This window comes from Liolophura sinensis, chromosome 6 (genome assembly GCF_032854445.1).
Source record: "Liolophura sinensis isolate JHLJ2023 chromosome 6, CUHK_Ljap_v2, whole genome shotgun sequence".
Lineage (NCBI taxonomy): Eukaryota > Metazoa > Mollusca > Polyplacophora > Chitonida > Chitonidae > Liolophura > Liolophura sinensis.
Genome location: NC_088300.1, coordinates 37,389,357 through 37,416,913, shown reverse-complemented (window position 1 = coordinate 37,416,913; position 27,557 = coordinate 37,389,357). Strand labels below are relative to the sequence as shown.

The 27,557-nt window shown below is 39.6% G+C and overlaps 2 protein-coding genes across 2 annotated transcripts; one reads left to right on the top strand and one right to left on the bottom strand.

Annotated features, from left to right (window-relative positions):
- The first annotated feature begins 3,869 nt into the window (after nt 1-3,869).
- LOC135469058 (nuclear nucleic acid-binding protein C1D-like) lies at nt 3,870-8,919 on the top strand. The gene is made up of 5 exons (XM_064747577.1): nt 3,870-4,010; nt 5,002-5,068; nt 6,166-6,221; nt 7,409-7,541; nt 8,672-8,919. Exons 1-5 carry the CDS (start codon nt 3,870-3,872, stop codon nt 8,809-8,811), a joined length of 537 nt encoding a protein of 178 aa, XP_064603647.1. The 3' UTR covers nt 8,812-8,919.
- Nucleotides 8,920-11,400: 2,481 nt separating this feature from the next.
- LOC135467910 (melanotransferrin-like) lies at nt 11,401-26,397 on the bottom strand. Its single transcript, XM_064745833.1, has 14 exons — nt 26,259-26,397; nt 24,481-24,643; nt 23,567-23,691; nt 22,436-22,537; nt 21,341-21,499; nt 19,226-19,410; nt 18,307-18,616; nt 16,836-17,082; nt 15,609-15,724; nt 14,668-14,784; nt 13,793-13,966; nt 13,067-13,261; nt 12,288-12,363; nt 11,401-11,904 (listed from the first exon to the last, which is right to left on the bottom strand). The coding sequence occupies exons 1-14, from the start codon at nt 26,338-26,340 to the stop codon at nt 11,667-11,669; spliced, it is 2,289 nt and encodes a 762-aa protein (XP_064601903.1). The 5' UTR covers nt 26,341-26,397; the 3' UTR covers nt 11,401-11,666.
- Nucleotides 26,398-27,557: the final 1,160 nt, after the last annotated feature.

Here is a 27,557-nt window from a genome sequence, read left to right as displayed (position 1 = left end):
CAGTAACATTGAAACCACCCTCTTATCCTTAAAAGTATTTTCCGTCCATTTCATTCCCTCAGGGATGACGGATTGCGTTTTTCGTCGATTTAACGGATTAATCCCTTCCTAATAATGAATTAATCTGTTTCTGATTGCGAGTTATTTCGTAAACGGGAACGGATTAATCCTCACCAAATGGATTGTACCGAAGATTTTTTGAGACATCAGATGCTTTTATTTTCATAAACTTGGATATTTCCCTCAGTGAAAATAAAATCAAACAATCACACTTGCAGACGTTTAACTTATAAGAGAAAACAATCATTTTATCTTTGAAAGACGGTATAATTTCAGATTAGAGGACATTCTTTAGTTATATCGCAACCAGTAAATAACTTTATTTCCTGTTATGAATTGGTGGAACCGGTAGGCCTGGGGAAATATGGATCGCCATAGGTCGTGGTAAGACAAACTTAGAAAGTGATAAGACATCAATGAGAGGACGGCTCACTATATAGGTCGTAGCAAGATAAATTTGGAAAGTGTAAGAGATCCAACGAGAGGAGGGATCGTGATGAATTGTGGGAAGACAAACTTGGAAGTGGTAAGGCATCAATGAGAGCACGGATCATGATAGCTATGTGGTGGTAAGACAAACGTGGAAAGTGGTATAACATCAATGAGAGGACGGATCGCGATAAGACGTGGTCAGACAAACGTGGAAAGTGGTATAAAATCAGTGAGAGGACGGATCATAATAGCTAGGTGGTGGTAAGACAAACGTGGAAAGTGGTATGACATCAATGAGAGGACGGATCGCGATAGGACGTGGTAAGACAAAACGTGGAAAGTGGTATAACATCGATGAGAGGACGGATCGCGATAAGTCGTGGTAAGGCAAACGTGGGAAAGTGGCAAGACATCAAAGAAAGGACGGATTGCGATAGGTGGTTGTAAGACAAACGTGAAATGTGGTATGACATCAATGAGAGGACGGGTTGCGATAGGTGGTGGTAAGATAACTTGAGAAGTGGTAAGACATCAATGAAGACAATCCGTACTGCGAGAACAACGACACGTTGCATCTTGGGTTACCTTGTTGCGCATTGTAACTCTCCTGGCTGAGCCAACTAATCTTGTTCTATAATCAACGACTAGAAAATATTGCAAGAAACGTAAGTAATCTAGCTATATTTTTCTGCGCATTGGGGAATGAAGGCTAACGCTAATAAAACTAATAAGATACTAATCCTTGGTTGCAGTGTTAAGTATGCCATACTAGTTTCATATTGGAATGGACGATATTGAACTAACCGAGTCCTACAAGTTTAACTGTCAGGGTGCGTTAAAGAAGCCATATTTAAAACATATATGAAAAAGGCACTGCATAACGAATAGTATGATTTTAAGGAACCTGAAGATATTAAGAATGCCCAAAATTAGACAAAAACATTTTCATTTTAAAGCATATGTTATACTTCTTAATCAGCACTCATATAATGATTCTTTTCCATCAACTGTCAGAAATATTCGAAAATGACGTTGATGAACATACTGGGAACGCGGCACCAGCTTATCGTCCCCATTTCGGGCTTTGAGTATAATTCTTTTGTAAGTAAATATGGACAGAGCGTCCAGAAATCTCTGGCGCTCTGCTTCATGATTGTATCTTATTCCGTTTAACCAGAGCGTAGGGGCAATATATTCATCCTGTTGAACTGGACCGCCGCTCTGGATATTTGAACAGTTGCAATTAAAGCGCAACTGAGATACATATTTTTTATCGACAATTTATACTCTAGCATGGTACACCGTTTTGAATGCTGATTTCACTCAATCGGCCTAGAACATACCTTGCGTCTTTGCTACATCACTGAATAACTGTTGACTACTTCTCTTTATATGACCCTGTCCTATTTTCGTACTTGATGTACTTTGTTAGTTCTTTGGTAGTTGCGTTAAACGGTCTTTTTAGTGAGTGAGTGAGTGCTTGGGGTTTAAACGTCGTACTTAACAATTTTCCGTCATATGACGAAGGAATCCTTAGAGTGCATGAAATGTGCCTTCTTGTTGTAGACGGATTTCCACCGCTCTTTTATCTAGTGCTGCTTCACTGAGACGCCTTACCGAAGGCAAGTAAGCCTTCCCGCCCGAGCTATTATACTGATACGGGTCTCCACCAGTCGCTGCACTATCCCCTTCATGCTGAACACCTAACGTCTTAGGTGTGACTCGATCCAGCATTGACCCTTGATCTACCGCTCTACCAACTGTGCTATCGGGGCCGGTACATCGGTTTGGAACTGGCCTTGAGATTATTGACCTGGAACGTCCTTATTGGTTGACGATTGGGTATACGAATGTCTGTTTCGACGCATAGATTCTTCACCTTAGCATATTTGTTTTCACAGCTAACACAGTTGACGTCACCAAAGTAAGGCTACCTAATTTCCGGATCGGCAGCTATGGCCTTGGGAAACTACAGTTTAAAGCCAATTTTACGCACCAAGAAGAAAGCTGATAAATTTTTGTTGTTGTTGTTTTATACGTTAGACCACATCATATACTACGTATTAAGAAATAAAACCCTGTGTTTCATGTATCATTTAACCTTACAACCAACTAGGCCACGCGAACTGGTGCAATCGCAAGCAAAGCATAAATGTCATAGTCTAAAGAAACTGTGTGGCTGTATACGGAACCAGTAGGCATGACGAAACCCTGTGTTGTCGAAAGGTATTAATTTAATTGTCAATTGGTCAAACTGTCCATGTAATAAGCTAACCATCCCAAGCCTGTTAAAGTATGCAGGAAGTCCCAAAACGAACAGTTTAGCAACGTGGGATGTCCAACAGGACCTGTATGGCAATAAGAACAACGCTAAATAGGGTTAGGCCTAGATACTGAAGGAAGCTTGTTAAAATGGCTTATAAGGAAGACTGTAACCTTAAATGTAACTACCCAAATATGTCAGGTCCTGGGTAGGCTCAGCTGAAAATATTCTGATGTCTTTCATCGGCCATTTGACATCACCTTAGGCCTATATTAAAATAAAAACTGAGCTTAAAGGATATATGAAAAGGTACTATAAAAACGAAAAGTATGTTTTAAAGCAAAATGAAGAAAGATATGAAAAAAACTGATAATTTTTTTTTCATTTTTGAGGTGTATTTTTTTATATATTTACGTTCTTAAATAACCCTTCCATTTTATGCATATTTTCCGTCAGTCGTCGGAAATATTCGGAACTGACCTCTATCGATGAACACATGTGTACAGGCAACTTATTCAAACAATAATACCAGTTTCATTGAGTGTAGTTAGGCTATATTAAATAAATAAATGATTTTCCGAACATGATGCACATGTATAGGGCCTACATATACTCAGTGTATTCCTGCGTGGACCTAAGTGAGCGGTTTAGTACCGTACAACAAAACCGGAATCACGTAGAGTTTGCAACTTTACAGCTTTCTTAGTTCTTTGGTTTACTGAAAGGATCAGTTATTTATTTTATTTAACTTCTAAACTACCAGCATGTAACAAAGGTGTGGAATACTGAGATAATTCAAACAAAGCCCCTTAATGATATGAAGAAAGTGAACCAGATGCCGAAATTGTTGCCTCAAATTAGCAAAGGAGTAGAGCCAGTCCAGCTAGAATGGGTCCACAAGACTGGGCTGCTTACATCAACCAAAAATATCTCAAGAACTTAACGGGTCACTTTTATTTACTCAAGTAATCGATCCTTCATTGTATACTATCTTCAATCAACCCTGGATTTGCCATTTCGAAAGTACCTGATAACATGCAGCAGGATTGATGTAAGCGTCTTAGTACTACCGTCAAGCCGGTCTCTTGTCGCCAGTCCTCCGAATGCATTGAAGATGGAAGCAAGCGAGAGTGAGCATGGGGCCATACCACCCGATCTGAAAGACCGATTAACTGCATTTGACGATTCCTTAACTCGACTTGAGGCATCCCTAGAACCACTGTTATCAGTGCCCAGAAATGAACTTTCCGAAAAGGTATGCAGTCGTCAAAATAAAAAAGTTTGAACATTGCTGATAACTCGCTACCGGTACGGCAGTGTTGTGGGTATTGTAGTTTATTGGAGGAGCAGTTTTCGAGACTCATATAGAGGCGTTATATTTGATTTTTTATTAGTCTATCCTCGGTTGCTTTGTTGGTAGTAACCGATGTACTGTAAGTTTTCTGAGTGTGTCTTACTTTATGGTCTTTTTCATTACACTTCATTCCACTTTTTTAACTGAAACTTTGCACCTATCTTAGCCCCAGGTGGCTTTTTCATCTCCCCTCTTTAGGAGCAAGCAGTGGTAAACCATACACCATTTCACGCCAAATCCGATAAATCTTTTCTAAATGATCTCAGCAGTCCAGAACAGATGTTAACTGTGGCTGTTACTGCTCTGCTCATACGCTCAGGCAACATCCCAGATGTATTCCATTCGGTAACAGCACACCAGCCCCGTATTCACGACAAAGCAAACCATTTCTAAACAAGGTAGCCATTAGGCTCCTCTTTCCAGGTGTAAGTACATGTGCCTTTTGGAACGACAACTTTTTCAGCACCCATCACTGTGGTGAAGGCAAAATGGGTGCTGCTTTAGCGATGACTGTGAGGTCAATTTAGCTCTCTTGTGTCTTGTACCAAGCGAAATATGCATGGGATGTTGCATGTGCGGACGAGCTGAGAGGTGAGTGCCACAGTTAACATCTGTATTGGGACCGCTGAGATCATTTAGGAAAGATTTATCGAACTCGTGAAATGGTGTACAGTTTACCATTGGTTGCCTCTGTGGCTATGATACTCTGCCAGCCCAGTGTAAAGAGAGATGAAATAGCCACCTAGGGCTACAGGTGCCTACATGCCTCACATTTTAGCCCAGAATCACATAATGCAGGTTCAGCTGTGTATAAGGATTTCATATTTGGTTGCAGATCTTCTTGTATTTAAATGTTGTGATTCAGGCGTAATCTTATTTTCATTTCTTACAGTTATGTGCCTTGGATCAAGCAAAGATTGACCTACTCTCTGCCTATGCTCTCAATTCAATGTTTTGGAGTAAGTACTGTTGACATCTTCATTTAAGGCATTGCTTCCACTTTGTTATTTCATCTTCTGTATTTCTTTTTCTTTTTCTGACAGTTTTTTATTTATTTATTTATTTATTTATTTGATGGGTGTTTTATGCCATATCCAAGAATACTTCACTTATACGACAGCGGCCAGCATTATAGTGGGTGGAAACCAGGCAGAGCCCGGGGGGAAACCCATGACCATCTGCCGGTTGCTGGCAGACATTCCCACATACGACTGGAGAGGAAACCAGCATGAGCCGGACTTGAACTCACAGTGACTGCATTGTTGAGAGAATCCTGGGTCATTACGCTGCCCTAGTGCACTAACCAGCTGAGCCACTGAGGCCCCACTGACAGTTTTTTAGACTTTACCTCAGAGGTCATCCAGACATGTGAGATTAATTATCTTATCGCTATCAAGCTTTTACTGGGTAACTCAGAGAAGAAAACCTGGCCTGTGCCTGGGGGAAGTAAACACTGTCCTCTCATGTATGGAGATTAGCCTGGAGCCAAACATTGGCTTGAGCACTTCAGCCCACCATCAGTGGTGCTTGTCGCAGTGAAATATTTCCTAAAGACCTAACAATATTCTGGAGTTCAAATAAACCGTAAATGTAGGAAATGTCCCATTTCCAGTGAAATCGTGAAGGCCTATAATATGTAGGTACATGTAGGTCACCCCGATACGACAGTCAGAAAACTGCCATCACAGTCAAAATGCATTATGACTCGTCCTGGGTCTATTATACCAGTGCAACAACTGAAAATAAGCTATGCCAGAACGTCTTCAGAATAAAAAAAAGATAAACAATAACAATTTTAGCAATCAAAATTGGTGTTGCCTAAAAAAATAAAGTCCTTATTTATACCATGTTGACACTTTCGTTACCCCATTTGAACCCCGTACAGTGTTCAAACTACTACCATTCCACTTTAAAATAGGCATCGCTTGGCGCTTAGCTTTAAGAGGTTAGAGCAAGGAAACATGACTGGCTGGCCCAGTTTAAGTACAGTGTGACTGGGTGGGGTGTCACATATGGTGTTTTTGGCATGATTTATCATTGGTGATTTTTGTTTCAGTGTACCTAAACACTTGTGGAGAGAACCCTAAGGATCACGGCATCAAGCAAGAACTGGTGAGTTTCCAGGGATGAACTAGAAATGGTTGTCATCCGATGCATACCACTCCTCTCTTGAAGGGAGAAGAAATAAATTAAAAATCTGAGAGAGAGGAAGGGAAGGGGAAAAAAAGCTGAGCACTGCATGCAGAGGAAATAATTATCATACATTTTCTGGCAAAACAGTGATTAATTTGAAGATAGACATATTTATAAAATTTAGACATAATACATTGGTGTGAATCTCCTTCAGCATCATTGTTTTTTGCCAGCTTTTGTTAATGTGACTACAGGTACAATCATGGCGCAGGTATACAGCCAAAAATAAACATGTTAGAAGTCTTCTATAAATAGGCATTGTTTACATATATGTATCCATTCGTTACTGCCTCTAATGCCCTCTTACTACCCCTAAAGTTTCCACCAGTTCAGGGCCTGTATTTATCATGCAACTAACCGGCCCCGATAGCACAGTTGGTAGAGCGTCGGCTTCGGGGAGTGCTAGAACCAGGGTCAATCCTGGGTCGAGTCACACCTAAGACTTTAAAAGAGGAAGTTGTAAGGTCTTTGCGTGGAGTTCAGCATGAAGGGGATAGTGCAATGACAGGTTGACCCGAATCAGTATAATGGCTCGGGCGGGCTGCTTACTTGCCTTTGCTAGTGAAGCAGCACTAGATAAATGAGTGGTGGAAATCCGTCCTGCAACAAGGAGGCACATTACATGCACTCTATGGATTCCTTCGTCGTCATATGACTGAAAAATTGTTAAGTATGATGTTAAATCCTAAGCACTCACTCACTCTCTTATCGTCATATGACTGAAAAATTGTTAAGTACGCCGTAAAACCTCAAGCATACAAGCATATTAAAGCTTCTAGTGTCTAATGGACCCTCATCTTTTGGGCTGGGAAGTCCTGGCAACCCCCAGTGTAATTACACAAGGACTGACAGGTTATTGTATATATTTTTACACAACGGGATGATACATCCGTTTAAACTTTAAAAATTATATACAAATAGACACTCAAAAAAAGAAAGAAAAGGTCCAAAATTCTTTGCATAGTCTGTGGTGAATAGTGGGCATCACATAAGCTCAGAGATTTAACAAGACTGGGATATGTAGATGTAAACACATATAGATGTATACAGATTGTTGTGCCTCATCATACCCCCTAATTATATATGTGTTCTATCTCCATCCACAGGATAGAATCCGCACCTATATGGGCAGGGTGAAAGAAATCCAGGACAAAGTCAACGCTCCAAAGCTGGACAAAAACGCTTCCAAAAGATTTGTGAAAAGTGCATTATGGCAAGCTGCTCAAAACACAGTTAAAGGTAACAGGGATGATTCTTAATGCATCTTTCTAATTAATTCTTCTAGTTATTCAACTATACAGAACAAAAATTTAAATGCAACACCTGATATTTTGATAAAATTAACTGGGTTATCAAATTCCTTTCAATACCATTTTTCAACGAGACATACAATGGACTCTTAGCGATACATTTCCATGACTGATGGAAACGGACATCTGATGGTAAAACTGAGGCAGGCTAGGAAACGGGTGGGCTCAGTTTGGGAAATTACGCACTTCAATACCGAGTTATGTCCGCCGTTTGCCTGCTGCACTGCTACACATCATCGATGCATAGACCTGATGAGGTGGTCAAGTGTGACTTGCGGAATGTTTTCCCACTCCTGTGTGATGGCCAAGTGCAACCCTGCAATGTTACCCGGAAGTGGAAGCCGCCGGCAAGCATGCGGGCAATTAACTGTCGTGCTGAATTCTTCAGGACGTCTCTCGAGACGAATAATCATTGACACGTTAGCATTAAGGACTCTGGTGACAGCTCTAAGGGTCATGCCAACGTTGAGCATGCTGATGCCGTGTTCTTGTTGGTTTTGTGGCATTGTGCCTTTTGACAAAACTTCTACTGTACAGGTGGCCGTTTGTACACCTGAGGGTAAAGGGTGCCAGGGAAGACCTTACAGATCATTGAATACTACAGATAGGGCCATACCTATGGGGAAATATTGCAAAACCAAAGTGTTTTGTTTTTCTTTTTGTTCAGTGTAGAACAAATTGCTCGGTTATATTTTTTTTCACTGTACAAAATACAGGTATGACCTGGTGTTTGCGTCCAGTAATGGTTGAAGGAAATTATAAGGATAGCTATACTGCACTGATCTAATCTGATTTGATGTAAAGAGAAGAGAGTATTCATTTAGATACACGCTTATAAAATATCTGTCTATGTATTTATTTAATAAAGTTCGACCTTTTAATTCAGCTTTGAATGTTCTGATGTCTTGCATAGGTCATGTAGGGTGACCGGTTTTCTATGCCTGTTCATTATTTTAAATTACCAGATTCATGACTAGCGAAGTGAAAAAGAAATACTTAAAACAGAAGCAAAGAAATGCTGTATACCACAATATAAAGTTTGCTGTCTTTAAATTTCAGAATCGAAGGAAGACACACCTGTGGTTAAAGAGGAAGAATTGAAGCCAGATTTGAAGAGAAAGTCAGAGACAAATCACAATCCAGTAAAACGTAGTCACCGAGAAAAGAAGAAAAAAAAGAAAGAAAAAAATAATGTTTGACCATGGCACTGCATCTGGAAGATGTCTCATTTTTATTTGGCACTGTGGTTTTCAGAGGTTATAACTGGTAGGAAGGTTTGTGTTACACAGGGGGGAATTGGTGTTACTCAGGGGTACTTGTGTTACATGGGGGGGGGGAGTACACAGCGGGTCGGTGGTGTTACACAGGGGGGGGCATTTGTGTTACACAGGGGGAGTTGGTGTTACACAGAGGGAGTTGGTGTTACACAGGGGGGAGTTGGTGTTACACAGGGGGGAGTTGGTGTTACACAGAGAGAGTTGGTGTTACACAGGGGGGAGTTGGTGTTACACAGGAGGGAGTTCAGGAGGGGTTACACAACAAGAAAGTTGTACAACAGAATTTGAATCAAGCATATGAAAAGTTGTTTAACGGCATATTACACACTGCCAGTGTACTTTGATTATTTGCCAGATATCAACAGTATGATTTTCACCACATAAACTACAATGATTGTCATGTCTCCTCGCCCTTCCCCAAACATGTGTTTGTGCAAAATTTCCGTGAGTGAGTGGTTAGGGGGGTTGCACAGCAGAGTGACTCATTAGCCTCTCTTAATGCTGTGAGTTCAAATATGGCTCATTCTGGCTGCTTTTCTGGTCATACTTGGTCGCCTAGTAACCTGTGGGTGGTTGAAGGGTTTCCTCCCACCATAATATTCTTGTAAGCCAGTATTCTTGAGTATGGTGTAAAACCTGTTTTCAAATAAATAAATTTCTACAAGTCTGCTGTCTGTCATCATGGGCTTTTGTGATTGAAACATTTCCTGTTTTTTTTGTATTATTATTATTATTTCTATAGCTTACACCCACACATTGTGTGATGGTGTTTGTGCCTTCATTCAGAGTCTCTTGTCCAGCCTGTATTTTCTCCACTTTAAATGCTACTGATCTCGACTCTTTGTGTGTGGAAGTAACGGCAACCTGCTAATCTCCCTGTAGTCTGAGATTAACTGTAGGTATAGTTTCATGTCCAGACTACAACTCCAGTATAAGATACAGAGGTGCCACAAATTTGTGATAATCTGTTGTTTTTTTTTATGGTTTCCATGGTTACGAAATTGACCTTTAGCACCTTTTGTGGGATCTGAAATATATATTTATATACTAGTCATATATAGTTGAAAAACTATTTTTTTTCCCCAAACTTCTTTTTATGTCTAGTTTGTATTTTCATATTTAATTCAAGAATTATCCATGATTCATTCACTTAAATGTAAATGCTGCTTGTATTCCACTGTATTCTCTCACTGTACTTCTCATTTTATTAGCCTTTCTGGCCCAGTGGTTTGCTTGCCAGTGCAATGCAATGATGCAGGAACCTCTCATCAACAAGGTCGCTGAGTTCAAGTCCAGCTTATGCTGGCTTCCTCTTCAACCGAACTCGGGAAGATCTGTCAGCAACCCGCTGATGGTCTGGGTTTCATGTGGCAGCAGCACTTTAGCGGCATGGAAAAATTGTTAAGTACATCGTTAAACCCCAAATATACATATTTACATTCGGAGGTTCATTCCAAAAATCCTGAGTATTTTCCAAACTGTTCTTGGAACCTCTTTAAGATTTCTGCCCTAAGATAGCTATCTGCACAGAGTTTTGCTGGGTTTGCAGTCTGGAAATGGACGATTTGAGCATGACAGAGGCAGATAGAGAGAATGACAAAACATTAATCAATGTGGTTAAAAAATACCCAGGTTTTGAACCTCTGTTAGACGTTGTATTGTTAGTACTGGTACACATTATCTAATTCATTAGGCTGTTTTGAAGAAGCACATGTTGCAATAAAAAAAAAAACATCCAAGTGTTTGCTTTTATTCCGAATGATTGGATGTGCAGTACTGTCACCTGCTCTACCCTCTTTCTCTTCCAGTGCTTTGCTCTAAATGGCATCAACCTGTCATCATACTTGGGATATTACACTATAGTTGGCAATGAGTGAAATACACTCAGCCCTGTCCAGAACCAGACAAATATTTTCCCTCCAAGGACTTCTTGACATCTACGGTGACACCACTGTTATTAGTAGATAGAACTGAGACAGGTGTGCAGGGTATATCCAGCGCCAATAAGCGAAATATCACGGCTGCTCGAGTTTGATGTTCACCATTACTTTGGGGATAAGCTTTATTGTATCCAAGTTGATATCTCTATTCTGTATTTACAACATATTTTGCGGGGCCTCCGTGGCTCAGTCGGTTAGCGTGCTAGTGCAGCATAATGACCCAGGAGCCTCTCACCAATTCGGTTGCTGTGAGTTCAAGTCCAGCTCATGCTGGCTTCCTCTCCGGCCGTAAGTGGGAAGGTCTCCGGCAACCTGTGGATGGTCGTGGGTTTCCCTCAGGCTGTGTCCGGTTTCCTCCCATCATAATGCTGGCCGCCGTCGTAGAAATGAAATATTCTTAAGTGCGGCGTAAAACACCAATCAAATAAATAAATAACATGTTTTGCGGGGTTTTGGAGAGCCAGAAATAACTGCCTACGTTTTACATGGATCTCAAACGTGACTTTCCTCTGAACTTTTCAGAAGACACTTAAATGAAGACAATAAAACAAGAAGCTTTATACAGACTCCGTTATAGTTTTGACCATTTATATAATCAAATATTTATTAAAAACTATTTATTACATCAACATAAATGGGAATGTATTCAAGAATATATAAAATGCATGTTTTTTCATTTTGTCCTGCAAGTATATACACACTAGTAGAGATGATATGTACAGCGATACAGTAGAAAATTCCATTTCACAATGTAATGTAGATATGTACAAAATCGTACTCTTTCTTTTCACAAATTCTACTAAAATTTTATATGTTCATGAAAAAATTCAGATGAAGCTATAACACAAACTTGAAGGCTATGGCTAAAAACAGAAGTGAGAAATTTACAATAGTTTTGTGAGAAGAACTGCAGGTAAACCTTTCCACATTCTCCACCATGGACAGAAATTCTCCGCCCAGGTAACTCCTATAATCCTGCTTGTCCTCGCTGATCTGTAGCAAGCGCACAGCAGCGTCTGTGAACAGCAGGTCGTTCTGGTTGATGCCCGAGCTAAACATCGCAAAGTCAGAGTCGCTGAAAAAAAGAAAATGGACATTAGCAGTTGACGACCAGATTGGAGATCAAAAGATGTTTTATGTTGACCACACATCAGACTGTTGCACTCGACAAGTGGTTTACATACTGACCAATTGGTTAACATTACCTACAGCAATTTTACAACAATCTGTTTCTTTAAATTGTTCTTCATTTGAGTTCTGAGCCTTTTTTTTTTTGTACCCATGTGGTCAATGTCATGGTGGATATATGTTTGTTTGGGGCAAACAGAAATTATTCATGATAGTGCCCAGGTTATAAATGTCTTTTCATGGAATTTTTGGCTTTGTATCATAGTGTCCAGGCCTGTCTTTTACTGGATTAAGGCTGTTGATGAGGATGGGGATCTAAAAACAGTTTACCTGTCAGTAGAGAAGAATTGTTGAGCATAATTCAGAAGATTCCAATAGATCTCTCTCTCTCTTGCGGACTTGTGTTCTGAAAACATTTCAACGTTACAGATTTAACTACATGTATGCACTTATCTTGGACCAAATGACAAAATAAAACACAATCATGAATCTGAAATATCAAAGACCAGCTAATGCAGTTTTGGTACGTATTGGAGTCAGTCCACTATGAAATGGAGCAAACTTTGAAACAATGGTTATACTGGAAGTCAGTGTGTAATCACTGTGACAAGGGAACAACAGTTATATTGGGAGTCAGTTCAGTGTGTAATCACTCTGTGACATGGGAACAAATGTTATATTGGGAGTCAATTAAGTGTGTAATCACTTTGTGACAAGGGAACAACAGTTATATTGGGAGTCGGTTCAGTGTGTAATCACTCTGTGACATGGGAACAACAGTTATATTGGGAGTCAATTCAGTGTGTAATCACTTTGTGACATGGGAACAATGTTGTCTTGGGAGTCAGTTCAGTGTGTAATCACTCTGTAACATGGGAACAACGGTTGTCTTGGGAGTCAATTCAGTGTGTTATCACTCTGTGACATGGGAACAACGATTGTCTTGGGAGTCAGTTCAGTGTGTAATCACTTTGTGACATGGGAACAATAGTTGTCTTGGGAGTCAGTTCAGTGTGTGATCACTTTGTGACATGGAAACAACGGTTGTCTTGGGAGTCAGTTCAGTGTGTCATTACTTTGTGACATGAAAGAAGAATAAGGAATCATACTTCCTGTGACCACAACGTTCGATGGAACCCAGCCCAAGTTACAGGAGGGGTACTGATCAATGGCCTTCCTGCTGCCGTCTTTACACATGATCTCATAGTCATCAGAGCGCCGGTTTCGTGCCCAGATAGCCGCATTACGACCATCAGTATTTATACGAACAGTGAGGTGTCGGACAAAAGCAACATCACCTCCATCTGAAAAAAACAAAATCCATGAAATCACATTTATCACAGATATCGAGGTAAAACGTCACATTATTCTGTCAATTGCAAGACTTCCAACAATGTTCCAGCTACCTGGAATCCTGAATTAACATACAAAGGCTTAATACAAATGCATGACATCTTAACTGCTTGCTGTCATGTAGCGGTTTGCGCACCAAAACATACAGGTATGTCCTTAGACTGTATAGACTTATGGACATTTATTGACTGACCATTTGGAACATAACACAATATGATATTGAACATTGAGAAATCAAATACTTTCAAGGACTTATCCTGAAATAAATTCTTCTTTATCAACTTCTAAGGTCAAATTCAAGTAATCTCAAAGTATTTTAGGGTACAGTGGGAACCATGTATGCATAAGCCAGATAACTGCCCCTATCTGGTGACCATTACATCTAGTGTGCAGGGTTCAATAACATACTTAATGGAGAGGTGGAAGATGCACACAGTTATTTCTGTTACTGTTCTGTTGTACTGTAAAGAAAACAGGCTTACTTTCCACTAAGCATCTGAAGGAACCTGTAGCTTTGTAGTAGAGCTCCAGGTTGTTGCGTTGACATTTCCTGTACCCCCCAGCTGCACAACCTTCACACAGATTCACTGGTGTACCCTTTGGGTTGTAACTGTATTCCAGGGCACCAGGGATACAGCTGCGGGCAAACAGCTCTCCTGAAATGGTAATACAGCTGCCTTTAAAAATAGTTCTTATACCAGTACAGTTTGACAAATAGTGGGAGGTTATGACAACATCACAACAAAAGTAACCCACCCACATTATTTCTGTTCCAAGCTGGAAAATATATCCCTCAACACTGCACCTAAATAGTCGAGGTTATACACCTGGGTAGGCCCACATGTAGATTTGCCAGACTGAGGAAGTCTGGCTCTGGAGCGGCTGTGTTCAGCACCCCAATTTATGGCTGCTCGCGATGATCTGTCGATCAGTAGATCTAATATTTGATTCGCTGACACTGGCTGCAAACTTGCACGGGTCACATCTGGAATTAGTATGTATCTGAGCCAGAAGCTACTGTTTTGAGTTTACATGTACAAAAATGGTGGACTAAACTGGGCCATTCTAATTTAAATAACCAATACTGATGGACTAGAAGAGCCATCCTAAATGGAGCCGGCTAAGTTTAGGTCACCTCTGTTTGCTACCGGTAGTAGATTTGTCTGAGCTGGCCCGAACCACCACTTTGTCCTGATGTAACTGTGGCTAAAGACATTCATGTCAAATTTTTGTCGCTGGTTGAAGGTTTTCCACCCACTAAGCTAAACTATGTTGAGTAAAATAAATGACAACTTTTAATAGTAAGCATATTTGGTGAGAACTGGTAAGGGCATAACCAATCATCAGCAGAACCTACCAACGTTTTCAAAGATATTACAAGATTCCGGTCGAATTTGCGTGGTTTCCATGAAAGTGCTGACAGGCACAAACCATCCATCACCAGTCCTGACTCCCCCCTGACACGACCTCTTCCCTGTCAACAAAATCACAAGTACATGCAGGCTATAGTAATCCACAACAAAGACAAACAATACATGTTGTACAACTGGCTTCCTGAATAAGTTAATATCTGCAAAAAGAAGAACATTTCCAATCAGGTCCTGTCCACATTTAGGAGACTGTACAGTATGTATCAAAAGTTGCATTTTAAATAATGTTTTTATGAAAAATCATTCATACTAGGATAATAGTTGAAGCAATATTTCGACAAAAGAGAAGTATGTAAATCAATATTACAAAGTTCTGCTTTTTTGCATGTTCCTCAGGTAAATGACCTGCAATTCCATGAAATGTGTCATCAAAATGTTCCTCAGGTAAATGACCTGCAATTCCATGAAATGTGTCATCAAAATGTTCCTCAGGTAAATGACCTGCAATTCCATGCAATGTGTCATCAAAATGACTTTTTGGCCACATGTATACATGTGACTACAAATCATCATTACACTATGTGTACATATACCTTGTATATATTTAACTGATTGTCATGAAAATGAAGACAAGTTTGGGTGATATGCAAAGCATATATAAAATTTGAAGGAAACCAGTGCAGTACATTTAACGAGTTGTGTAGTCATTTCTTTAGAACTCCAAGAACACCAAGGGGGATAACTTCGCTAATACGGATGTCAATAACGTGGAAAGTAGTCATGCATGCATGAGTTAGATAATGGGTAAGATTTATGCAACTTTCACACCTATCGAAGGAGCACCTAACTTGCGTTGACGAAATTGTACCTGCTTGTGTATACACCCCTGACTTTGTTGCAGAGGGTATAATAAACACACATTAATTACCTTTAAGGTTAAACAACGTAAGGTAGGAATCAGGTTTTCTAGCGGCAGCCACAACATAGAATCCGCCTGTCATGTCACCATAGTCCTCCTGGGCAATGGGCACCAAGCCATGTTCTCTGATATTACAAAAGTATACATGTAAACACTTTTTTAAACAATGTTAGATTGTACAAATGATACTCAACCATTTACACTTGCTGATGTGAATTTGGTAGGAAGACTACCAAAGAGCTGGCCTGTGGAGGAGACACATGAATGCCAAAAAAATAAATTTGTCCAATACAATGTGTGCTTCTAACGGCAGGTAACAGTGAACTAGCTGTGTCCACATCGAACATCACACTGAAGTGGTCTAAATAGGCCACCTTATTTTATTCTAATATAGATGCTTTTTATGGCACATCAAAAGTTCTAAAAATGAAAACAGTGGTTTGGGTACAGTTTTCCATGGCACTTTTGAACCTTACTAATTCTGTCTTTTTAAAGAACACATTTGCACAACCTATACCTTAAATGAAAGAGTTACGCTTAAGTGCCTGCTATACGAGTACTGGTATTTAATAGTTAAACACTGAAGTCTTAGAAGTCTCCTTTAGGTCGCCATTTTAACAAATTACATAAGTCATTGCACTTAGCTTTGTGCAGAAGCTATTCAGGGCATGGCATTCCAGACACATTCTGGCATTCTGGAAAATGTTTAAACCGCTTTGCAAACTCACGAAAACTCAAAAAACCAGAATTCCTTACAGTTTATATAGCTGTTTAATTTAAGGGATAGGCTGTAGAAGTGTGTTCTTTTCTTTTAAGCCTGAATATTACACAAGTAACCAAGTCCTGAATATTTCCAATTTACACCACATGTAATTAGCATGAACACATATGGCACACCGTCAATGCATGATCTTCCTTGTCTCATTGTGCTTTAGATGTGCAGGTATGCAGGCCTTGAGCATATAATGTCTGTACATGCTCCACTGATACTACCCTTAGCATTTAACATTGATTCCAATACACAAAAGACCGTGACGGAATTACACATAGGTTCATCTCCCCCGGTTAAACTGAAGTAGGGATAAACCTGGTAGAGAAAAAGGTAATTTGGTATAAAGAGCCTGCTGTACTCAGAGACATTTTGCTCCTTTCTTCAAGGACTAACTTGAACTGCACATTCATGGGTATCACATAAGAGCAGTGCTGCTTATCTCTACTTGAAAATAATGTACATACTTTCCAGCATGATAGAGATCGCCAGCATCCAGTGTCATCATATCGGCGTCTCCATATCGTATCATGCGGACACAATCCTCGGTACCACCCCCTAATACACAATCCAAATCGGGTTCCAAATCCTTCGCACGGAATGCCATCAGCATGTCCTCACATTTCTCTTTCTCTTCTTCTGATAGGACGCACCATCGCACAATGCGCACTGGGCATCGGTTCAGATCATTTAGCATCCCACGGAACTCCGTGTCTGCACAACAACAACAAAAAAAAGACCATCAGGTATTTTACCTTGTACTAGACTGCACTAGTTGTACAAGTGTTTATTTATGTCATTGTCATTGAATGTCATAGTCAGGAGTGTCTAATCCACTGTCCTTTAGCAAATTACTAACAAACTTTAAAATAAATGACCTAAGATTTCGCCCATGATCAAGTCACTCATTATTCCAGATTCCAGAAGTTTTTTGCTTTTTGAAAGATACTTTGAGAGGTATTTGGAAGGTAGGGTGATATCCTACTGGAAAAATGTACATTTTAGCATCAGAGGTAATATTTCTAGGCACCTATTTGCTTCCAAAGATGCTGTTTCGTGGTTGAATTTTAGGTAATTTAGGATAATTGCATACTGGTGGTTTCAATGAGTTCAAGACTGTGCAAAGCATGATCGACCGCTTACACAGTCATATAGGCACAGTGAATAAGGAACCAGGGGGCAGACGTCACATGAATCACAAAATGCACAGTATCATCCAAACAACATTTGAAGTTCAAGTGCTCAACACACATCATTCCAAAGACACAAACTACATTGTACATTACTTCTCTGCTCTGTTTGAAGCTAACTTATTTTTGTAACTTATTTCGGTTTTGAAATTTTTCCTGTAAATCACATCAATGTATGGTGTTACATTTACGCCATGGCATTTACCAAGAATTTTTTGAAAAATCTAATACAAGGTACATCAGAGTGGTTGATTTGGCAAAACAATCTTATCCAGTCAAGGGGTCATCCAAATGTTATCCCCAACCTCACAATGGAACACAAATTGAGCTGTAAACCACAAACAAAGTGAACATCCAGCAATGATAACAGATTCACTCTGAATTGTCTAAATCAGATAATCAACACAGAGGCAAACTAATATAACTGGCTGTTGATTTGCAACCCTTAAGTAAATTAAACTTACCACAGCTATACGTTTATGATTAATAGTTTTTAACACATTTTGGAAAATGACACGACTGTGTTCAAGCAACTGGAATATTTCTGTTAACATCTAAAAGTGGAGCAAAAACAAAAAGGTGACCCACCAGACTACATTCATTCTGAACTGAACTGAACTTAATTGAAGTGACAGGCATTGGTGCTGGTCTAGCTCCCCAAAAACTTTGTATTCAAGCTCTAATATAGCCAAAAAAGAATCACTAAGCCAAATTTGAAGTGTAACACCAGCACTTGGGATATACTCACCAACCCAGCTGTAGTAGCTGGTCTGCTCTGGTAACTTCCACAGGTTGTTGGTCCCATCAGTAAACAGCAGGTTAGAGCGATCGTACACACTGTATTTACTGGAATCAAACAAATTCATTTTCTGGAAATGGGCCCCAGTCGGTCTGAACCATGCAGAAATGTTTACAAGGAACTCTCGGTATAGTTTCACCATCTGCATTTCTCGTATCCCTGATGTCATGACGATGTGAGAAGAAATTCGTCCCCATTCACAGTTTTTAAAGTTGTCCACACTCTCTTTATTTCCATTCGGACAAAGAAGACGATAATTCTGAAAATGAAAAATCATAGTATGAGCAATAACTGGATAAAGTCTTGAGTACGCATGGACCTAAACCAGAAATTGCTATCTACATGTAAATGATACAGATGTATTGTTACAATAGTTACACATACACTTTTACAGAACAAGGTAAAAGTATGCAAAAATCAATTACTGAAATCCTAGGTAATGGAGAAAACTTAATGAAGGCAAAAAATACAATATAAGGCTTTTTTGCATCAATCAAAATTAAAAAAACTGCTGAAGAGGTTTGGTAGCAAGCTGTCCACTGTAGGACACGTACATAAATGCAAAACTTCAGTTCAATACACTTATCTAGAGGTCATGAGTTTTTTCATTTACCATAATTAATATGCACACAGGCCATCAATATGGAACATCCTCCGTGTTTTTGTGCTTCACACGTCATGTAAAAACTGAGCTTGCTCACATGCAGTACTGTTTGACATAACACCCTTAACATTTTACTTTAACACGGATTCCAATACACAAGAGGCTATTCGTGAATTTGGTAATTTACGGATATTAATATGTGATGCATGATCTCCAACTTAAGCTCACTTTGTTGAGCTTTGTATGAACTTTGTTCATACTTACTTCGGCTTTAAATCCTCCAGACTTGACCATCTGGCTGACAGTGCTGTCCCTGACCCAGGCTATGTCACCTACACCATGGGCCAGGCACTTGAACGCGCCATCATAGCCAGCATAAGGGTCATCTGAAGAACACCACTCCTCGCCAACTCCAGTGCACATTGCACAAACGCTCGTCGGGTTGTTTCCTAGAGAGAGAGAGAACACCAATTAACATTACACATATATTTAGTTATTCATTTGGAGTTTTACACCGTTCTCGTGAATATTTCACTTTATAGGACTGCAGCCAACATTATGTCGCAAGGAAAAGGATCAATTAACATTATCGCACATACAGTATATATATTTATAATACTGAGAGGATCATGTACAAACTGGCACTGTATAGCATATGCACAACACCCAATTTACACGTCACGCTATGACTTTCTTATTTGCCTGCACAGCTTTGACTGGATTTCATGGTCAATTCATTTACATACCGGTTGTCAATTTCATTTTGTCAGTGTGCTTGATTTGAACTCGTGGATGGGAAGTTCATCTGTGAATAAGTGGATAATGCCACCTCTTTTTGTGGAGTATGCCTATCATTTTTTATCTTTGTGGAGTAGGCCTATCATTTTTATTATCTTTGTGGAGTATGCCTATCATTTTTATTATCTTTGTGGAGTACGCCTATCATTTTTTTATCTTTGTGGAGTAGGCGTATCATTTTTTTTTTTAATTTTTGTGGAGTAGGCCTATCATTTTTTTATCTTTGTGGAGTAGGCCTATCATTTTTTTTTATCTTTGTGGAGTAGGCCTATCTTTTTTTTTATTTTGTGGAGTAGGCCTATCTTTTTTTTTATTTTGTGGAGTAGGCCTGTCATATTTGTTATCTTAGGGGAGTCATCAGTTTCACCTTAGATCAATTAGCCTAATAAATTTGACATAACACATTCATAGTTTCTTTTCTTTTAGGTAATGGGGAGATGGCATTTTTTTTTCAATCCCTTGAGGTGACTCTTAGGGGAAGCAGGACCATGATCCATTGGTACATTCAAAACTGACTGTATAGGTCTCTACTGTAACAATCTTATGTCCTTAACGTGACGTCATCATGCGGAGTGGGGAAAGGAATTCATATAAATATAACCTGCTGGATTTATGGTTTCTCTCTACTGGCATAATAGGCAAGCTGGGCACCAGTTTTGAGAATAATATTTGGCCAATAGATCACAGTAAAAGAAAGCTAACATGTTTGAGCTGGAAAACTTTGTTGAACTATGTACTATGCTTTGTTGTACTATGCTTCAAATCTACTGAAATTACAATATCACCCTCCTTAAATGATTGTGCAAAGCCTAAGATTGGTAGGTCAGGATAAAACGGCCTTACATGATACATGAAACACTTGGTTTTTGTCTCACAATACCAAATTTAGGATGTGGCCTAACACATAAAAGTCAAAAAAAAAACTCCTTAGCTTTCTACTCGAGGTGTAAAAATGGCTTAAAAATACAATTTTCCCAGCAAAAGTCTCAGCAGTCAGTGAAGAAATTAAGTACCCTGCTGTGGTGATGTCAATGATGGTAGCAGTCAAAACAACTTTGTTGAGGCAACAGCTCAAACTGAGAGCGCTGCGCTGGTCCTTTATTCCCAGTATATTTATCAATGACAAGATTTTCAAATATTTCTGTGTGCTGGCAGAAAATATGCATAAAATAGAGGACTTGTATATAAAATAAAATATGCCCCAAAAAATGAACAAATTTGTGCATGTTTCTGGCATATCTTTCTTTATTTTCCTTAAACGATGTATAGTGCCTTTTTATTTATGCTGTAAGATAATTTTAATTAACTTTCTTGTTTAAATATTCATTATATGTCAAATCTACTGCAATTTCCCTATTCCCCTCCAAATGATGTTGTGTACACAATGCTTCATGCTTGACAATAATTGCCTGGCCAGTGTGTTGGAGTAAAACAGGACGGACAACACACGAACAGACAGACAGGACGCTTAGACACATGAACAGACAGAACAGGACGCACAGAAACATGAACAGACAAAACAGGACGCACAGACACACAAATAGGAATAATGAGCACTTAAATAGCACAGCTCTGACTTACCAAAAGGATTGTAGAAGGAGTTAAGCGCTCCTGGTAGGCACATTTTTCCGAAGAAATTGGAGACGGACTTAACAGCTGCATTGCACTCATTTGTCTGTATTATGCCTCTGTTTATTAATTTTCCCATGGGATACACCCAGCCTGCACTTCGACCAATACCTGAAAAACGTCAAAAAAAAAAACACATGAAAACCCGATTGCTACTGTTCGGCGAATTTAAACAAAATTTTTTTTAAAAGAAGTTATTGGACAATTTAAAGCACAGATTTGTGATGTAGACTCACTATTCTTAAGCAACCAATTGATAATGAAAATCACTGATATTTCCTTGCTATTTATCATACGACGCTTTGCAATTTCTCTCTCAGTTACTGTCTTCCTCTTTTACAAGGTACGAGATCAAGCTTTGATAAATGTTGAAGATATTTCACTTATTGAAAATACAATACATTAAATGGAAATTCCCACCTTTCATTCATGTTCAACATATATATTAAGCGTGTACTAGACTTATGTAGGCCTGTTTATGACGCTAAACAACTGTCCTTGAAAATGTTATTTTATTCAGGATTATCTTAAATGATCTCTCCAGTCATGACTGTGTTCCCAGTAAGCATGAAGTGTTAAATTCAAGTCAGTACTCAGTTCTTGTGTTGTCAAGTAAACACTGTTTATAGGGTACATAATCAAAGTATCCAAACTCAGACTTACTTATTTATTTGTCTGGTGATTCAAGAATATTTCACTTTTTCGACAGCTGCCAACAATATTGTGGGAGGAAACTGGGCTGATCCAAGGGGAAACACATGGCCATTTGCAGGGTGCTGGTAGAATCTTCCCACATACCAGCAGAGAGGATGCCAACATGAGCTGGACTTAAACTTACAGCACCCATATTGAGTGAGGGTGATGGGTCACTGCGATAGGACGCTAACCAACTGAAGCCTAACAGTTGATCGGGCTTTAGAAATGAATGAAGTGAAATGTAATATTGTACTCTATACTTTCTATCATTAACCCACAGTGATATCCTAACGAGTGTACCAAAGACTAATTACTGATGTTATGCACAGCCTGATTAAATGTTACACTCACCAGTGTGACAGGACCGCATACCACTCAGATTATCGAGGTTAATAGCACTGTCTGCTTTGACCACTGCCACAGCATAATAGAAAGTCTCAGGGTCCTGCATATCTAAAATGCATAAAACACAGGTAAGTATGACAAAAACGATTTTGTGTTCACTCAAAAAGTATTCTGCGTCATCCATCCACTGGTAAAGATGCTACTTTTCACATACTGTCACAGTATGTAGGATCAATTTTACTCACAAACGTTAGATCACACTTGATGATCTATGTCTGTCGGTATATTTCCAATAGACTTTTACATTATGACAAACTGTGTGGGGTGTCTTTATTTGCGTTGGTAAGAAAAACAGTGATTTTTCTGAAATTCAAAATGAGGCCTGCTGTACTGACGTCACATTAAAGTGATCACATTCCAGTACACAAGTATGACTGTGATTCTTCCAGGTATTTTGGGGTACACAGTAGCGGTGTTAATTCGCTCCAACACTACACTAGCCCGACGGATATATCCGATTTCTATACGCTGGAACCTAATATTATGCTGTTTAATGAATGTTATATTTATAGAAACCAGAATGTCAGGATTGACCTCCTAATAACATCAGGACAAAAATGAATATTTTTACTGATGGCTTTGACCAGTGCATCATGAATGATTTATTTGAATGGTGTTTTACACCATACTCAAGAATATTTCACTTATATGACGGCGGTCAGCATTATGGTTGGTGGAAACCATGCAGGACCCAGAGAGAAACCTACAACCATCTGCAGGTTGCTGGCAGACCTTCCCACGTACGGCCGGAGAGAAAGCCAGCTTGAGCTGGACTTGAACTCACAGCGACCACATTGGTGGGAGACTTCTGGGTCATCACGCTGCACTGGCGCGCTAACCAACTGAGACACGGAGGCCCCCCATCATGAATGAACATTGAGTTACAGAACAGCCGGATTCTGGCCAAATAACCTACGTTCATGTTGACCGCATAGAGGTTGCCAGGGGTTGGATCCTGTTCGATTATCCGGCTATAGTAATGCTGTAGTTTGCTCTGTGTAGTTTTGCAGTATAACACCAATTTATCACTTTGTATCTAATAATTTAGAAATGTTAAAAAAATACACATCTCCTTACTGTCATTGTAATTCTCTGCCATGAGCGGCATCATGTTGTGATATCGTCCTGCGAAGTAGCCTTGTCCAGACTCCAGAGTGATCAAATCGGCCTGATTGTTCTCAATCTTCTTCATACAGTCAAACCTGACCAGGTGAAACAAACCAATTAGTTCTGGTCTAAACTGGTGTATTTATTTATTTATTTATTTGATCGGTGTTTTACGCCGTACTCAAGAATATTTCACTTATACGACGGCAGCCAGCATTATGGTGGGAGGAAACTGGGCAGAGCCCGGGGAAAACCCACGACCATCCGCAGGTTGCTGACTGATCATCCCACATACGGCCGGAGAGGAAGCCAGCATGAGCTGGACTTGAGCCCACAGCAACCGCATTGGTGAGAGACTCCTAAACTGGTGTAAGAGTTACCATTCAAATAAGTTCTACCCCATCATTTGACATTCTTGATGGTATCTGATGCCATGCCTTTACTCAATAATTTTTCACATAGGTAACATACATTTTAATTCAACCTTTTCGCATGTTTGCAAGATGCTTGTTCAAGCATATTCTGAAGGCATTAATTAAAATTATACGTTTTTTGAAGCCCTGAAAGAGAATTAAAATTAAAAATGTGCACTGAAAGTTGCTCTTTCATATGCGAAAAGGTTGAGGAATTACAGTGTGTTTATGGGTGGGGAATCCCCAAATACCTTGCCATTTATTTGACAGCCATTCTCATTTAACAGGACAGTGTCACTTATATCACTTACCATTTAATTGAGACATTCATGACGTATTGGTGAAAGACATGAGGTTTTCAGTAACAGCAAGACTGTGGAAACGGTCCCTAAAGCTTATTCAGACAACTGTTTATTGTCACCCTCAAGCAGTGCAAGGTGTAGGAAACATAACATGATCTACTGTACTTACACATCCTCGCCTCGGACACAGAAGAACTGTGGAATTCCTGTGGGGTTTGGATTTTTCGGGTCTATCACAGGAGGCTCCAACTCTTTTCTCACAGCCTCTATTGCACGCTGCAAATCTTCACACTTCACCTGCTCTGCTCTGCTTATCGTACACCATCTCGCCACTAATTGAAAACAAGAAAGCGCATTATATACCGGTATTTAATTCATACCTTAGACAATGCATGTATGTATTTCTTTATGAATTTGTCTCCCTATAACTTTTACTCCGGAATTTTAAAGATTAAATATTTAAATAATGCTATATTTTCAACATCCATAATGCAGCAGCTAGCATACAAACCCTTGAGATTTATTTATTTATCGGATTGGTGTTTTACGCCGCACTCAAGAATATTTCACTTATACGACGGCGGCCAGCATTATGGTGGGAGGAAACCGGGCACAGCCAGGCGGAAACCCACGACCATCCACAGGTTGCTGGCATACCGTCCCACATACAGCCGGAGAGGAAGCCAGCATGAGCTTGAAGTCATAGCGACCGCATTCGTGAGAGGCTCCTGGGTCATTATGCTGCATTAGCGCGCTTACCGACTAAAGCAAACCCTTGAGAAACTGTAAAAAAGCAACACCCCTCACAAGCTGCTTGTCAGTAATCATGCTCAGCCACTCACTAACATTTACGACCGAGACTTTGTTGACTACGCCATGGTTATTAAAATGTGTGTACATTGCTTAAACTGGCAGAAGTCAAGACAGTGGAAAAACAGTGGCTAGGACAAAACACAACAATCACATACATTCATGATAAGCTGACAACTAAGAAGTTCAAATACAGACACAGGAACAACAGCCAACCAACTACAGAGTGAGGAAGACCTTAAAAAATGCAAGTCTAAATAAACGTTGTTATGTTGGTGTAATTCTGCACTTCATGTCAGGTACTGAAACAGAGGTGTTTGTCTTTCAGAGATAGGAGGATCTGAACAGGAGGATTTGCCTATAAAAATTGACAGAGGGTTCATAGCTTACTGTCACAGCCAATGTGAACTTGAATTTTAAGTTAAGAACTTAATTCATCCTACAAATATTGCACAAAACAGCACACATGTGAGGACTGCAAGATGATCTTTGAGGCTGGCATAAGCTTTTATTAGGAATAAAAGTGAAGATGACGAATTTGTAACGCGCATATCAGTTCAGAAGACATTGTGACAATAAATGGCGAAAGCGGTGCTAAGTGGCAGTACTCTGCCTGAAAAGCGGTGCTAAGTGGCAGTACTCTGCCTGAAAAGCGGTGCTAAGTACTGCCTGAAAAGTGGTGCTAAGTGGCAGTACTCTGTATTAGGATACACGTTGCTCTGTCGTAAGGTACAAACCAAATATCGGGCTGAAGGAGGAGGAAAATACGTAGCACTACTTAACATGTTAACATGCGAACAATAGGGCAACTATATGTACTGCTTTTGACATGTTTTGAGTGAAGTAATAAGTTCACAACTAGAATATTTCACAAGAGACTAGGGTGTACTTCTTCTCTATGACGTTACTTTCAACAAAATGTAGTCAAATTATTGGCTTTAATATACACGCTTGATTCAGAATTATACAAAAGGATAGTGGTACCACAATCAAATAGTCGTAAAGTTTACTGATCATCTCTGGTGATATGAATGGTGACAGAGATCTACAGGACTGCCTTGCCATTTGTCCTGGCTCGTTTGACCTATATTCTTAAAAACATGTACTGGATTAAAACACTACTGTAATTTAACTTACCTTGTCCCTGTGCAGACGTAAAGTCTGTGGTAATACACAGGACAACTGCCAGCGTGAAACAAAAGAGATTCGTAACAGCCATCTTCTCCGTCACTTCGTTTCAAACCATGGTCCGGCCATTACATTCTGATGAACTTAGCTCACTTCCGTTTGATGACAATTAACCGAGTCGCCGCCACAGGTATTGTTTGTCCTTCCGCTCGTTTACCTGTGCAGAAAATAAACCCAGCTAAATGTCACCCGCAGCCGAACCTTATAACAAGTGTACAGCTAACTACATCGTTACACGTCACTTTTTGAACTGACTATATCTGAAAAGTACAAAAGTAACCTCCTACACAATCACAACCACGTGCTCTGTTTTACGGGTGAGAGCCGAAGCGGATGAATATTTAGTGACCATCCACTGAATAGTACACCTGTTCAATGTGCCCCCGCTTAGAGAGTAAAACATGCGTCTTTGACCTATATACGCCGATTTCAGTCGTATAACCTCGTCCTTCCTCGTGAACCGTTGGACACAGAGTAAAATTAAACCAGAAAAAGAGACGACCGAGTGGCAGTAGGTCCACTTGCAAATGGTTATACGTAACTGGTGAAATCCAGCGTCTTGACAATTTACCTGTAAGGGTTCAATCTAATTGTTCATATGTAAATAGGTACATTTTTATACTAAGTAATTTCTGGGATTAAGATAAACCGTCAAGGTTAATCCCAGATAGTACCAACTGACAGCTCACCATGACTCAAGTAGAAACGTAAAATGTATCTGCACAAAAATGCAGTGCATGATTTTGATTGCAAGTTTATTGTTAAATGTCACAGGTCTAGAATTGCTCAAAATGTTTTAGAACAATCACAAGCAAACAATGCAAAGGGGCCAGCCCGCGGTATCGTGGTTAGAGAGCTAAATAATCTCGCTCCTTGTTTAGCATTCTGACATTTGCCTTGTCAGAAGTATATAGTATGTCATTTGGTACTATCTGGGATTAACATATACGGTCTATTTTAATACTGTAGAGTATGGAGTTAGTACCTTTAATGTTGTTGAATTACAGCAACCAGACAGTGCACTTTATAGCGTTGAGTCTGGTTCAAAAAAGCCACAACAGAACGTGAATCTATATTTGCAGCCTTGATCACGAAAAGTATATTTTTCAATCGTAATGGCTTTTTTTATCTTTATTATTGATATTTTTCATTTGCTCACTGCACGTCGACTAGGCATTTACATGTAGCTTCATCATATCAAATAACAATAAAGGTATATATAAATCACAACTTGTAACTTCCTCGCTT

Excerpts from the sequence above, each read along its gene's own strand:
- LOC135469058 (XM_064747577.1), top strand. The coding sequence starts at position 3,870 with ATGGAAGCAAGCGAGAGTGAGCATGGGGCCATACCACCCGATCTGAAA. Across the intron at positions 6,222-7,408 it reads ACGGCATCAAGCAAGAACTG|GATAGAATCCGCACCTATAT; the intron begins GTGAGTTTCCAG and ends CTCCATCCACAG. Across the intron at positions 7,542-8,671 it reads TGCTCAAAACACAGTTAAAG|AATCGAAGGAAGACACACCT; the intron begins GTAACAGGGATG and ends TTTAAATTTCAG.
- LOC135467910 (XM_064745833.1), bottom strand. The coding sequence starts at position 26,340 with ATGGCTGTTACGAATCTCTTTTGTTTCACGCTGGCAGTTGTCCTGTGT. Across the intron at positions 13,262-13,792 it reads CTTCAGATGCTTAGTGGAAA|ATGGAGGTGATGTTGCTTTT; the intron begins GTAAGCCTGTTT and ends TGTTTTTTTCAG. Across the intron at positions 12,364-13,066 it reads GAACGTTGTGGTCACAGGAA|AACACAAGTCCGCAAGAGAG; the intron begins GTATGATTCCTT and ends AAATGTTTTCAG.